The 15,233-nt window shown below is 37.5% G+C and overlaps 1 protein-coding gene across 1 annotated transcript; it reads left to right on the plus strand.

Annotated features, from left to right (window-relative positions):
- Positions 1-2,671: 2,671 nt before the first annotated feature.
- Positions 2,672-3,979, plus strand: LOC141643120 (uncharacterized). The gene has a single exon (XM_074452154.1). It carries the CDS (start codon positions 2,985-2,987, stop codon positions 3,729-3,731), a length of 747 nt encoding a protein of 248 aa, XP_074308255.1. The 5' UTR covers positions 2,672-2,984; the 3' UTR covers positions 3,732-3,979.
- Positions 3,980-15,233: the final 11,254 nt, after the last annotated feature.

The raw sequence follows: 15,233 nt of genomic DNA on the forward strand, positions 1-15,233 counted from the left end.
CAAAAAAGCTTTGGACTGATAATTTGTAATATAATATTGTACATAATTACTTGTTACAACAACGTTATGTATACAAATTATATCACACTTTTTATATTGATAACGGTCTCGCAGTAACATGTAGTAGCTCACAATCAGCCACAATACGATCCAACTTTTAAAAAAAGAAAGGGATATTCTACATGGTAACCCTATGTTTTTTCGTTTTCTACATGGTAACCCCATTTTCACCAAAAACGGCTTTGACTGACCATAACTCACAACCACGAGTTCCAAAAGCGACGATTTTTTTTTCAAATGAAAGATATCATAAAAGCGCTCAATTTGAAAAAAAAAATGTCGCATTCGGAACTCGCCACAAAGAGGTACGGTCAGACAAAGTTTAAAGTTTGACTGACCGTAATTCTTGCCACGAATTCAAAAACTGACAATTTCTTTTTCTAGATCAAAGATCTCGTATAACCGGTCAATTTGAAAAAAGAAATCACCGCTTTCAGAACTCGTGGTTGTGAGTTATGGCCAGTCAAAGACATTTTTGGTGAAAATGAGGTTACCATGTGGAAAACGAAAAAACATAGGGTTACCACGTAGAATATCCCAAAAAACTTAAATAAACCAAAACAAAACTACTTTAACAACCCAATTGAATAACATAAAGGAAGCTCTAACACAAGATTAATAAAGTAAAAGGCATGTTAAGAATTAATGTTATGATGAAGGCATGGACATATACTCCTAGTAACATAGGGATTATAGGGGAATGTGAAAGTAACTCAATTACTCACAACCTTTTACAATAAGCTAATATGATTATTGGTAGACTCAACAAAGTCTTAAAACTCTCCTAATTCAATTTTATACTAATTTTTATTATTTTTTATTGTTCGGACTCAGCTCAGACTCACCTCAAACTCTACTTTTTCATATTACTTTTTTTTTTTACAAACTTAAAAAAAATGACACTTCGGATCCACTTATTGAATAATTCTTTTGAAAGTGGGGTCAAGACTCACCCAAAGTCTTATAACATCCACATTGAAGAGGATGGATCATCCTCTTAGCACTCTCTTTCATGTAAGAGGATGTCCGGCCTCTTCGATGTGGAAGCATCCTCTTTGAAGAGGAAGTGGAAGACAATCTCCATTTATAGTAACCCTTGTGCCAAATAAGAGAGAAAAAAGGTAGTAAGGTCTAGTAAAAGGTGAAAAAAGAGAGGAAGTGACCATCCTCTTTGATGTAGGGAGCAATAGAGAAAGATGATAAAGATAATGGAGAGTGAGGTAGATGAAAAAGAAATTAATGTGTCAAAAATTTAGAGGGCAACAAAAAAATAAAAGGATGAAACCATCCTTTTCAATGTACTTACTCTTAAGTTGAGTCTTGAATTACAAGACTAAATTTAAAAAGTTGTTAAGACTTTAATAAATTATTGATAATTTTTTAGTGAGTCTTGTCTTAAAACTTTTCAAAATCTTATCTTAAAACTACCAGTAATCTTAGTCCAATAACTTAATAACAGCAAACTACTTAATGTTGATTCTTGCTTTTAATAAACAAAAAGACCGACAAGCATAAGCAGAAACACTGAATTAAAGTGGCTTGACTTTATTCAAAGGTGAATGTAATGCAATGCAATGCCCTCTTTTGACTACGCCTCAATAATCAATCACAAATTCTTGTTTGTGACGGCACATATCCGTCACCCTTGAGTGACGGATACCATTTTACCTCACAAAGTACCCACTTTTTCTCTCTCTGCAACACTATTCATGTGGTCCCCTTTCTCCACTAACCCATTTTGTTACCATTTTATCTCACAAAATATCCGCCACAAATGGTAACCCGTCACAAGGGAGACCAATTGATAATCAATAGCAATAGGCCCATTCATTATGGATTTATGGGTGTGGACCATTAAAGCGTTACCGTGATCTGGACACCTTCACTATACTAATTACTAAGGGCATTAACAATAGATGAATCTCAAAGAGGTTTGTTCTCATACCACATAAGCTAACATACAAACCCATTTATATACAAACCTCATCTCAACAATAGATAAACCTTTTAAGGTTTATAACGTGGCCCACACTATTATTCCTCCTCTCACACACTCTCTTTCTACAAGCCATGATACAATATAGTAACCCTTCTTACCTATAAACCTTAACATCTATGTCTAGCAATAGAAGGTTTTGAGACAAACCTAAAAAATAGAGAACATGTCATCTTACAAACCCTTGACAAACCTTCTATTACTAGTGCCCTAATGCTAACTTTTTATCATGAAATTTAATCCGTACAAATAAGATAAAAACATAATGTTTGGATATTAGCAAAATAAAATAAAATTGTGAGATATCCTAATTCCTAACCACTAACATCAAAGGACACCGAGTACAAAACAATACTCAAAACAAATAAAAAAGATGGAAATACAAGTACTTATTTATTTGGATTAACAATATACATATTCTTTCCCATATTATGGTCTATAACAAATCCTCTATCAATCTACCGCATAAATTATCTTTATATTTCGTTTACATAAACATTTATTAGTCATCCCTAAATTATTGTTATATATTTTGATACGTGACAAGGATCTTATTCTTGATTTATTGCATTAAAATGTAACAATATTAGTTGGTGGGATGATGATGGAACTCATGTCCTTAAATTCAAAAGATAATAATATAAAACTAAAATGACATTCAATACATCTTGTGTACTAGACAAAGAATCAGGCACTCTGTCTCTCTAATTTACTCCCCCACACCAAAAAAACACAAACCCACCTCTCATTACCACTCACACCCCACTCCACAATTTCTCCCTACAAATCAATCCTCCATTTTTCCTTCATCTTTCCAATTCCTATCAATATTTCACTCTAGGTACGGAATTGGTCATCTGCCGACATTTCTAAGATCCTCCACTCTTAATAACCTCTTGTCAATCGACATATCACCGGTCCAAAAAATATGGAAGATAGATTCAAATCCGGAAAGGAGAAGAAAAGTAGCAATAAGAAACAAAAGCAAAAACACCCAAACAACGACCAACAACACCAAACAACTACTACTATTAGTACTACCGCGACAACGTCGAATATATCGTTTAAACCAAGCTCGGACGTCAAAGGCCTTAAATTCGGAGGTCAATTTATTGTCAAATCTTTTACCGTAAGACGAGCATCTCCATGTGAACTATCGCTCCTCCTTAACCATGACCACAACCACAACGGTAACAGCATTTCAAAATCGGCCCCACCATTTCCGTCAACAATATCATTTATTCCAACAAACTTTACTATTTTAGCCCATCATGCATGGCACACCTTGACACTTGGCCTAGGGACCAAAAAATCGAAGGTGATAATCTTTGTGTTCGATACCGTCTCACATAAATCAACAATCGATCTGACTTGGCCGCCGGAGATTCCCTTAGGAGAAGTCAATAAAAGGATGATTAGAGGGTTGAGTAACTCGGAAATTGCAAGGTTTAAATTTCGAAAAGGGTGTGTTACATTTTACGTGTTTGGTGTACGTAGGAAAGGCGAAAGAGGGTTCCAATGTGGTGAGGACTTGCGTAATGTCCTACATTCAGTTGTTGAGCTTAAGGATTTTCTAGATCATACGGCTATGCTTGCTTTGCCTAATCAAAGGTCTCTTAATAATTACTCTACTTCTTCGTCGTCTAATTATTCTCATCCTGTATCAGCGCATTAATTAAACAATTAGTCTTTCTTAAGACGGGTATATCAAAACTAGTCCGTTTTATTTTAGAGGAGTTTGGTGATTTTTTTTTGGTAAGATAAATATATTTTGTTGGATAATATTGTTTTGATTGAATTGGTTAGTGGTTACAAGCATGAAGCATACAATTATGTGGGTTTGTAACGTGTATGTATGTGTAATGTGTTTTTTTCAAGTTAATAAATAAGGGTTGATTGTTTTTCTCCCTTCCTTGATGTCAATCGGATTATCGCTTATAGCAATTAATTAACGGATAATGATATCAATAATTTTACGACCTATCTAGCTACTTGGTATTGTTCGATCACCAAACAAAAAGGTGACACATATGATGGAGGCGTGAAGTGTATCTAAGAGATGGTTTTTTTTTAATTTTTTATTTGCATTCAAGACTTTTGGAAAGAGCTGCTAAGTCAAGTTCATTTTGCTCTTTTGGAGCGGATATCAATCAAACCACAAGAGCATGAGGAAGGTACAGTACAAGACAACATGTGCCCTATCCCCTTATTAGGTGCTTATACTGTAAGACTAAGAATAAATCACCAGGCTTAATAAAGATCGAGTTCAGTTTTCTTTTATTTCGTTCTACTAGCTAGAGAGAAAGAGAGAAAGCAAAGTAGCAAGGAATCAAGGATACAATATACAATCAATCTATAATAGTACTCCGTACTAAGTAGTATGGATATCGGTAGTTGCACGTAGAATACCGCGGTAGTAATCTTGTTTCATTCGACAAGTTTTCCTCTTCTCTTGCTTGGTCATTGACTCAATTCAGGACGAGTGTTATATGAGGATCTATATTACATGATCTGCTAAGCTACCTAAGATTATACTTTAATCCCTTTTGCTGCCTCGGGCCCTCATATTTTGGATACATGCTTTAATGTTTAATCTAATTCAAATCTTAACATGTACTCCCTACTCCATATAATGGTGTACCGTGTACATGATAGATCTTATTACGGTTATGCTATTAGAAATTTGTTTCCACGCACGTACTGCGTTCTAGCCTTGTTCATAAGAAACCCTTCTACTACACAAATTACATGTCAAGAGATCCTCGCACAAAAGAAGTTAATTAGGTCATGTCATTTTGTTCAATTCAAATGATCTATACTATTATACTCAGATAAAATAAATTGAAATTAAGTTCAAAAAAGCACATATCCCAAATTCTAGTAGGACTCTCTAGCTCTTCTTTTTACTCTACCTTTCTAAAGTTGAACAACTTTGCTATAATCAAATACCAGAATGCATCTTCATCACTACCGACTTTTATTACTCTTCATTTTTCATTTTTTGAGATCTAAGTTGTGAAGAAACCCAGTCCCACATATTTGAAAAGAGGAGAGTATTGATCTATTTATTTATTTATTTTTGAAAAAAGTATTTACCAATTTATAAGACAATGAGCTACTCTCTTTATGACCAATTAATTAGTTTTAGAGTAAAACCTCCTTATGTTTATGAAGCGGAATCTCTCTCCTTCATTTGGGTACGGTTTGCATGAATTTAACATAAGTCAACAATTTCGAGTTTATTTTATAGCATTAAGCCATTAATAATTCACCCCGCTAAGCTTAAATTTTTGCTTTGTCACTGAAAGTAGGCTGGTCATGTGAGGTGTCTTGCATTGTCGAAGAAAGAGAGATTATACTAGTTTATAAACAAGGGGATTACTTTGCCAATTGTTTTTAGGATGAAACCTCCCTTATGTTGTCGAGTGGTCCGTCTCTTCTCTGTTTGGGTGTGACCCGACCCGTTTGCAGGTTAAAACAAGTCACTGGTAGGGTTATCATTCACCAATTCTCCTTTTTACTTAAAAAGAAGAGACACAAGTAGAGGTAAGGTTCAGGATTCATGTGAAGGTATTGATGGTAACGCAAAATAGCAAAGGAGACAGATTGCAGATCTCCGACACATAACACTGTGTTCTTGTGAAATGTGAGTAACGAGATCTGAACCAACCTGCTCTTGTATGTGATTAATTTCTTCACAATTTCCCAAGCTTTTTTCTAACACTCAGGGCATATGTACGCAATCCAAGAGTAATTAAATTCACTAATACTCAAACAATTCTATCTTTATGTTTTTCTATGCATAATTAAAGGTTAAAATATACGCATCTCAATTCCTTGGTTGTAAGACTTGTAACGTGATTTATACATTATACCCATTTTTGGAACCACCCTAGATTGTACCCTTTAAGAAAATGACACATAAATTTCTGTGTAACTTGTAATAATGTATGATTGGTGATCAGTCCATTCTCAGAGGTTATACTTTTCCATCATTTATTGCTTATCTACTATTTGCATGTGAAGAGCTTAAATGGAAAAAAGAAATCAAAAATTGGCACAGCAACATTCTTCGAAAATTCTATAAGTGAGAAAAAGTAGATACTACAATATACATAAATTCTCTGTTAATGTAAATAAATTACACTGAACAAATTGGAAATGGTCCAAATTAGAAGGCATAAGAGTAAAGCAAATTAAAGGAGTGATGATTGATGCATGAGGCAGATAGTAGTGAGTTGTGATGATGATAGGTGAGAAATAATAGAGTTTGCTCAAACTAGGTGCCCGTGCCACACTCACATCGTCACAATCATTACTCATTAGTAGGAAAATACTTTTGTCTTCCGGGAGAACGTTCGTTCTTTTTACACACAAAGAAGGAGGACCAAACTGAAAATGAAGAGGATGGTCTTCCTCTTTTGAGTGTAAGGAGGACATCTTCCGGAGGACACAAGTATTTCTCATCATTAGTATACCATAGTTTTTTAGCTTTAGGGTGTGTTTGGATATAAGGATTTGGAGGGAAAGAGAGGGGAGGGAAAGGAAGGGATGATAAATCCTTTGTTTGGTTAGCAAAATGAAGGTGGAGGGATTTGTTGGTGTGATGCCAAGAAAAGCCAAGTTTTTCTTGGTTTTTTGGTTCATACTCTCTCCCACATCGGTGAGGAGAGGAGTATGTTTTGTGTTTATATTGCCTTTGGTCCAATGGTGGGTAAGAGATTGGATCAAGGAGGCTTTTGTGGTGATTGTTGGGCTTGTGGGTTTGGGTCCAAACACACACGCCCCGGCCCGGTTCGGGCTCGGGTAGAGCACCTGTGGTGCGGGCCAAAGGCCCTCTTTTATCTTATCTTTTTTGGGCCTGGCTTGTGTGTGTTTTTGGAGTCCTGTAACGGATCTCAGTCAAATAACCTTTATTTCCTCCGTTTTTTGCCCGTAACAGCTCTATTTTCAACTATAAATAGAGCTGTTCTCTCATCACTTCATACACACAATTCATACAATTCTCCTATCTCTCTCAAATATGATATTCTTCTGCTTCTGAGTTTTTTCTGGGTTCGTTTCTGTTTGTTCCAAGGCTCTCATACACGAGTGGTTGTGTACGGGTGTCGCAGTGTTAACCTTGGGGAACTACCGGCGAGAGACGATTACCACCACGGTCGTGCCGATATAGTTTTCAAGTCAGTGGCCTCCATACCACGGCGCTGCAATTCCGTTTCGATAAGTCTATTTATGTCTCTTGTTTCGTTAAAGTTTCTGTCTGTTTTTCCGTTGTTACGAATTATCATTCCAACAATTTGAAAACTATTTTATTTCTGTCGTAACAATGGCTGCCGTCTCAAACAAAATCTTGTCTGAATTATCGAAATTGGAACCCTTAGACGGTATGAACTACAAAAGATGGTCTCAGAAACTGCTTATGTACTTTGAACAATTAGAAATCGACTATGTTTTATTTTCTGACCCTCCCATTCTTTATGAATCATTTGCTAGTGTAGAAATTACCCCACCTCGCAAATCATTCTTTGTTAAGTCGAATGAGGAGTCTATTAAGAAACATGATAAGGATAACAAAACTGCTAAGTTCCATCTCCTTACTCATATGTCGAATACCCTCTTTGATTTATTTTCGGTTCATAAATCTGCTAAAACCATATGGGATTTGTTAGAGAAAAAATATGGGGCTGACGATGCGGGTAAGAAAAAATATGTTGTCGGGCAGTGGTTTGGGTTTCAAATGGTAGATGACAAACCAATTATGGAGCAAGTTCATGTTTATGAGAATTTGTGTGCTGATGTCACTAATGAGGGAATGAAACTAGATGAAATATTTTTGGCCAATGTTTTGCTAGAAAAATTTCCCCCTTCCTGGAATGAATATAGGAATCATTTGAAACATAAGAAGAAGGATTTGTCCCTTCAAGAGCTGGTAGGCCACATGAGGACTGAAGAAGCTAATCGTCTGAAAGATAAGTCAGTCCAATTGTCTCTTACTACTGTCAAAGCCAATCTTGTTGAAACTGGTGGGTCTTCAAAAGAAGATAGGTTCAAGGGTAAGGGAAAGGCTAAAGCTGGTCAGGGTCAATCCAAGGGTCAGAATGCTAAGAAAGCTGGTCAAGGGAAATTCACCAAACCTGCCTCAAAGATTCAGAAATCAAATCTGGTATGCTATGTTTGTGGGAAAACGGGTCACAAAGCTTATCAGTGTCCTCAAAAGAAAATTGCTGCTGAAGCTAATGTTGCTGAAAAGGATGATATTATTGCTGATGTAGTGGTTGAGGCTAATCTGGTTGCAAATGCTAGTGATTGGATTCTGGATACAAGGGCTTCAAGGCATCTTTGTGCTAACAAGGATCTCTTTGCTGAATTCGAAGATGTTGCTGATGGTGAATGTGTCTACATGGGTAACTCTTCTTCTGCTGTTATCACCGGCAAAGGCAAGATTTTTATCAAACTAACCTCAGGGAAAACTCTTGCTTTAAATAATGTTTTGTATGTTCCTACTTTGTGTCGAAACCTCGTGTCTGGTGCCTTACTAAACAAAGCTAGTGTGAAACTTGTTTTCGAGGCTGACAAGGTTGTAATGTCGCGCAATGGGGATTTTGTGGGCAAGGGTTTTCTCTGTGGGGGTTTATTTGTTTTGAATGTTGATTCTTCTATCATTAATAATAATGCTTCTTCTTCTTCTGCTTATATTGCTGAGTCTATTGATGTTTGGCATGGTAGATTAGGTCATGTGAATGTTGATTCGATTAAAAGGCTTAAATCTATGTCGCTTATTCCTTCGTTATCTTCAGAAACTCATGAGAAGTGTCCTAGTTGTGTCGAGGCCAAATTTGCTAAGAAACCTAGTAGACCTGTTACAACTAGACAAACGAGTCTTCTTGAGTTAATTCACACCGATCTAGCTGACTTCAAAAACACCATAAGCAGAGGTGGTAAACATTATTATGTCACTTTTATTGATGATTTTTCTAGATATACCAAAGTATATTTGCTTAGAAATAAAAGTGAAGCTGAGGACATGTTCATAAAGTTCAAAACTGAGGTAGAAAATCATCTTGATAGGAAGATTAAAAGAGTCAGGTCCGATCGAGGAGGAGAGTATGGCTCTGGCAATTTAGTAGATTTTTGTGAGAAAAATGGTTTAATACATGAAAAGAGCCCACCATACTTACCTCAATCGAATGGTGTAGCTGAACGTAAAAATAGAACTTTGAAAGAAATGATCAATGCTATGCTTTTAAGTTCTGGCCTTTCTGATGATATGTGGGGGGGAAGCAGTGCTTTCAGCTTGTCATATTCTTAACAGGGTACCTCATAAGAAACTAGACAAGACACCCTATGAGGTGTGGAAAGGTTATGCTCCTAATTTAAGTTACCTTAAAGTGTGGGGGTGTTTGGCTAAAGTAGGCTTACCTAGCTTTAGGAGGCCAACCATTGGACCTAAGACTTATGACTGTGTTTTCATTGGTTATGCTCAAAACAGTTCTGCTTATAGGTTCATGTATTTAAGTGACAGGTCTATATCTGAGGCTAGAGATGATGAGTTTTTTGAGCAGGTATTTCCTTTGAAGAAGGAAACTGTATCACTACCCGATGCCCATGTTGTTTCTACTGTGCCTGTTAACCCTACTGACAGTTCTATGCATGCGAGTACTAGTACTTCTGTGGATCATGCAGTTGAACCAAGAAGGAGCAAAAGGCCCAGAATTGAAAAGAGCTACGGGAGTGATTTCGTCAGAACTGATGCTATCAGACTTCACTTATCTGAAATCGCAGGTGATATTTGTGCTTTTGATGAGCTTGTTTCTGCTTTTTTAATAGAAGATGATCCAAAAACATATGATGAGGCTATGAGATCTATAGATGTTGTTTTTTTGGAAAGAAGCTATTAAAAATGAACTAGATTCTATTGTTTCTAATCAGACTTGGGAGTTAACTGATTTGCCTAAAGGTAGTAAACCCATTAGTAGCAAATGGATCTTTAAAAAGAAAATGAGACCTGATGGAACAATAGAAAGGTTCAAGGCCAGACTTGTGGTGAGGGGGTTTACACAAAAGAAAGATATTAACTATTTTGATACTTACTCACCTGTGACTAAAATTTCCACCAGTAGAACTCTTGTTGCTTTGGCTGCTATTCATGATCTTGTAGTACATCAGATGGATGTAAAAACTGCTTTTTTGAATGGTGACCTAAATGAAGAGATCTATATGTTGCAACCCGAGGGGTTTGTGGTAAAGGGTCAAGAGAGTAAGGTGTGTAAACTGAGAAAATCACTATATGGTCTTAAACAAGCACCTAAACAGTGGTATGAGAAATTTCACAACACTTTGATCGACGATGGCTATATAACTAACAATTCGATTCGTGTGTCTATTCTAAAATGTTTGGATCAGATTGTGTGATTATATGCTTATATGTTGATGACATGTTAATTCTTGGTAATAATTTATCTGTTGTAAATAAAACCAAACAATTTTTGTCATCACGGTTTGAGATGAAAGACTTAGGAGAAGTTGATGTTATCCTTGGAGTTAGAGTTGTGAAAACCCCAAGTGGTATATCCCTTAGTCAATCACATTATGTTGAAAAAGTGTTGAAGAAGTTTAACAGTTTTGATGTTACACCTGCTAGAACTCCTTATGATGCTAGTATATCTTTGTGTAAGAACTTGGGTGATAGTGTCTCACAAGAAGAATATGCTAGAATTATAGGAAGTGTGATGTTCCTCGTGAACTGTACTCGACCAGACATTGCTTATCTTTGTTAGTAGACTGAGTCGATATACACATAACCCCAGTGCCGAGCATTGGAATGCACTTCGTCGTTTACTTAAATACCTAAAAGGAACAGTTGATTTGTGTTTGCATTATGGTAAATTTTCTACTGTGTTAGAAGGATATTGTGATGCAAATTGGGTTGCAGGTAATGATGAAATTCATTCCACTAGTGGTTATGTGTTCACCTTGGGTGGAGGAGCTATATCGTGGAAGTCTGCAAAACAGACTTGTATAGCTAGCTCTACCATGGAATCTGAGTTCATTGCTCTTAAGTTGGCAGGTCAAGAAACAGATTGGTTGAGGAACTTACTAGCAGACGTGCCCATGTGGGGGGGACAGGTTGCACCAGTCTCCCTACTCTGTGATAGTAAAGCAGCTATCAGTGTTGCTAAGAATAATGTCTATAATGGTAAGAGACGACATATTCGAATCAGGCACGGTGTGGTAAAACAACTTCTGAAAAATGGAGTAATTGCTTTGGACTATGTGAAGTCCGAACGTAATCTTGCCGATCCCCTTACTAAGGGGTTAACAATGAGAGTAGTCCTTGATATGTCGAGGGGAATGGGGCTTAAGTCCTTAAATCAAGTTTGAGTGTGATACTTGATGGAGTCTATAACTCATTCCTATGGCATTTGATATCCATAGCCAATTTTGGTGGTGCTTTGAGACGCACTTGATGGATTATGTTTTTATATGAGGTTGGACTTTGTCCTTAATAGCTCTTATGAGAAGTGCTACTGAGAAGCACTTGACCTACCTTTGGGGGTGTGATGGTTCAACCACCATCTATGTAAGAGTATAAAATTATCACTAGAGCACTCACCTAAGCCAGGGTAAACGCATGGCTTTAAAAGCGTTGCACTTGAAATCGCGGAACAAAACAGTCTTTGAAGGTATAATATGTGTTGTGGGGGAATCAATGACCGAAGACCGACAAGGAATTCAAATCGGAAGATATTCTCTTGTTGAAAGTAAGTTGTTGCTTAATTTCACTAATACATCAATTCAAGTCGAAAGACATTGAACGTTTAAGTATCCAGTCCTTCCTTACCCAGAAATTTCTCTTTAGCTTTTCCTTATCATCAGTGGGGGATTGTTGGTGTGATGCCAAGAAAAGCCAAGTTTTTCTTGGTTTTTTGGTTCATACTCTCTCCCACATCGGTGAGGAGAGGAGTATGTTTTGTGTTTATATTGCCTTTGGTCCAATGGTGGGTAAGAGATTGGACCAAGGAGGCTTTTGTGGTGATTGTTAGGCTTGTGGGTTTGGGTCCAAACATACACACGCGCGCCGGCCCGGCTCGGCTCGGCTCGGGTTCGGGTAGAGCATCTGCGGTGCGGGCCAAAGGCCCTCTTTTATCTTATCTTTTTTGGGCCTGGCTTGTGTGTGTTTTTGGAGTCCTGTAATGGATCTCAGTCAAATAAAATCTCTGTGATTAAGGAGATTTATTTGTCTCCTTTATTTCCTCCGTTTTTTGCCCGTAACAGCTCTATTTTCAACTATAAATAGAGATGTTCTCTCATCACTTCATACACACAATTCATACAACTCTCCTATCTCTCTCAAATATGATATTCTTCTGCTTCTGAGTTTCTTCTGGGTTCGTTTATGTTTGTTCCAAGGCTCTCATACATGAGTGGTTGTGTACGGGTGTCGCAGTGTTAACCTTGGGGAAATACCGGCGAGAGACGATTACCACCACTGTCGTGCCGATATAGTTTTCAAGTCAGTGGCCTCCATACCACGGCGCTGCAATTCCGTTTCGATAAGTCTATTTCTGTCTCTTGTTTCGTTAAAGTTTCTGTCTGTTTTTCCGTTGTTACGAATTATCATTCCAACAGGATTTTGAAGGGAGGGAAAATGAATCCCTCCACTTCCCCCCTTCAAGCCAAATTATTTCCTCTCCAACAAAGGCAAGATTTGGAGGGAAAATGACCTCCTCCATTCTCCCCCCCCCCCTTCCCTTCCATCCCTTTCTCTTCCCTCCTTCTCCCTCCCCTCCCTTTCCCTCCACTTTTGCTATCCAAACACACCCTTAAAGTCTCCCTTCAAAGGGTCTTATAATCGGAAACTGTCAACATTTTTGTAATAAAAACTAATCATTTAATGATAAAATTATTATAACTAAAACCGTCACTTTTTAACAAAAAAACCAACGATAATATTTTATCAGAAAAATATTTTTATTTTATCGTAAAATGAGTATATTTGGTCCGTATTAATATTAGATGGAAAAATGCTTGAAACAAGAATTTGCCAGGCTGTTAAGAGGAAATTTTTATGGAAGATAGGTTATTGTGTCATTTGCAGAAGTATATGTACCAATCAACAAGTCAGCAATTTTTTACCGATCTAAATTCTAAACTATTGAGTATTGACCGTCGACCGACCAAGGAATAAGATGTCCCGGTTACGAAACGTCGCCGACGTTTTATAACAAATCGTCGACGGTTTTTAAAAAAAAGACGACCCTTACCCTTAGTATCTCTCTCTCTCACTCATTCACTCCTCCCTTTCACTCTTTCATTCTCACGAGTCCACCGCCCACCACACCACCACGACACGACCACATCCGCCGTCTGCATCACCACCGCAACACCTCCACCACCACCGCAGCAACACCACAGCCGACATAGCACCAACAAGAGCTCATTCTCCTTGTTTTTAATCAAGTAAGTCGTTTTTTTTTCAATTAGTTTAGTTTTAATTGTATAATTTGATTTTAATTAGGCTAGTAATGTATGTTTGTCTTCATTTGAATTAATTCTTGTTTCAATTTCGTTATTCTTCCTTATTCTTGTTATTTTCTCGTTTCAATCTCGCAAATAGGCTTAATATTGTCGGATTTGTTGTTGTTGTTGGATTGTTATTGTTAATTTTGTTTGTTGTTGATGGATTTGTTGTTGTTTTGTTGTTTTCAATGGTTTTGTTGTTGTTGTTATCGATTGATTTGTTGTCGCGTTTGTTGAGGACTTGAAGTTGTGTTTTACAGGGGAGGGACGTTGAACTTCAACGTCGATAATGGGTAGGGACGTTGAAGTTCAACGTCTGTAATGGTCGTGGATGTTGAAGTTCAACGTCTGTAATGGGCAGGGACTTTGAACTTCGACGTCTGTTTGTGGCTGGAACGTTGATCTTCAACGTTTCTCTGGGCAGGACGTGTACTGTTGCCGTCCTAGTCTGGTTTGGACGTTGGGTTTCAACGTCCATTGTTGGTTGGGATGTTGAAACTCAATGTCTTGACCATGGACTGACATTGAATTTCAATGTCCGTCCATAGTTCGGACCTTTTTATTTGCTTTTTACCGTATATTTTCAATTTTAATGGTTAATGTTTTTTTTTTGCATTAAAAGTTGTTAAATTTGTATGTAATTGTGTAATTTATATTTTTTTAATTAAAAGTTGTTAATTTTATATTTAAATGGGTAATTTGTATTAAAAGTTGATAATTTTTATTTTAATATGCAATTTTTATTTTTCTTGTTTTAGAAGTTGTATATTTTACTTATAATGGTTAAATTTATATTTTTTTTATTAGAAGTTGTTAATTTTGTGTTATTTTGAATTTATTGGTATTTAAAGTTATTTTTATATGAAAACTTGTTTTTATTTTATTTATCTAACTTTTTAATCTCGTAAATGCAGATGTCGAACAGCGAAGATTACATTATGACTTCACTAGGTCGTACGAAAGATCGAAGAGTAACGAGCTCTAAGCGGCGTATCCCTTTACCGTTAGCGCCACGTCGTGGTCGGGGTAGGGGTAGGGGTAAGGGCATCGAAATATGCCCTTCTGTTGACCCTACTCCCGACGCTACTCCCGAGCCCGTTATGACCGAGATGGATTTACCGAGTGCGTTTTTTAGGCAGCCATTAGCCGATTCTGATGTTGAGGAGGAAGAGCATTTTGACCATGTGGTTGAGCAAGATGATGATGATGAGGAGGATGAGGAGGAGGAGGACGACGATGACTCTCGTTTTCTTGACGAGGAGGCCGCCGTACTACCACCTAAGAAGGTGGTACGGGATGGTAGAGGTCGATATGTGCCGCTTGGTGACGGTTCATCTAGTAGCACGGGGAGGAAGAAGACAAAGACTCAGGATACTTCTTGGCGTCTTACGGGTCCGGTTGAGGATGGTCCGAGAGTCCTTAGCGTCCTACGTAGCTTTGGTGACCACGTAGCTTATGGTAGTTGGACCGGTCAGGGAATAAGATCGTGGATCACGTGTTACGAGATACCGGGTGGTTTAGAGAAGATAAGTAAGATAAAGGTCCGTGACGGTGTTATGGAGATAGTTAGTAAGAGTGGCCTTGGTCATTTGAGGCGTTCTTTGATGACCGGTTTGGACGAGAATCTCATTAGCGCTTTTGTAGAGAGGTGGCAGCC

Source organism: Silene latifolia, chromosome 2 (genome assembly GCF_048544455.1).
Source record: "Silene latifolia isolate original U9 population chromosome 2, ASM4854445v1, whole genome shotgun sequence".
NCBI lineage: Eukaryota > Viridiplantae > Streptophyta > Magnoliopsida > Caryophyllales > Caryophyllaceae > Silene > Silene latifolia.

What these genes read in the sequence shown, in the direction of transcription:
- LOC141643120 (XM_074452154.1), top strand. Translation starts at nt 2,985, where the DNA reads ATGGAAGATAGATTCAAATCCGGAAAGGAGAAGAAAAGTAGCAATAAG.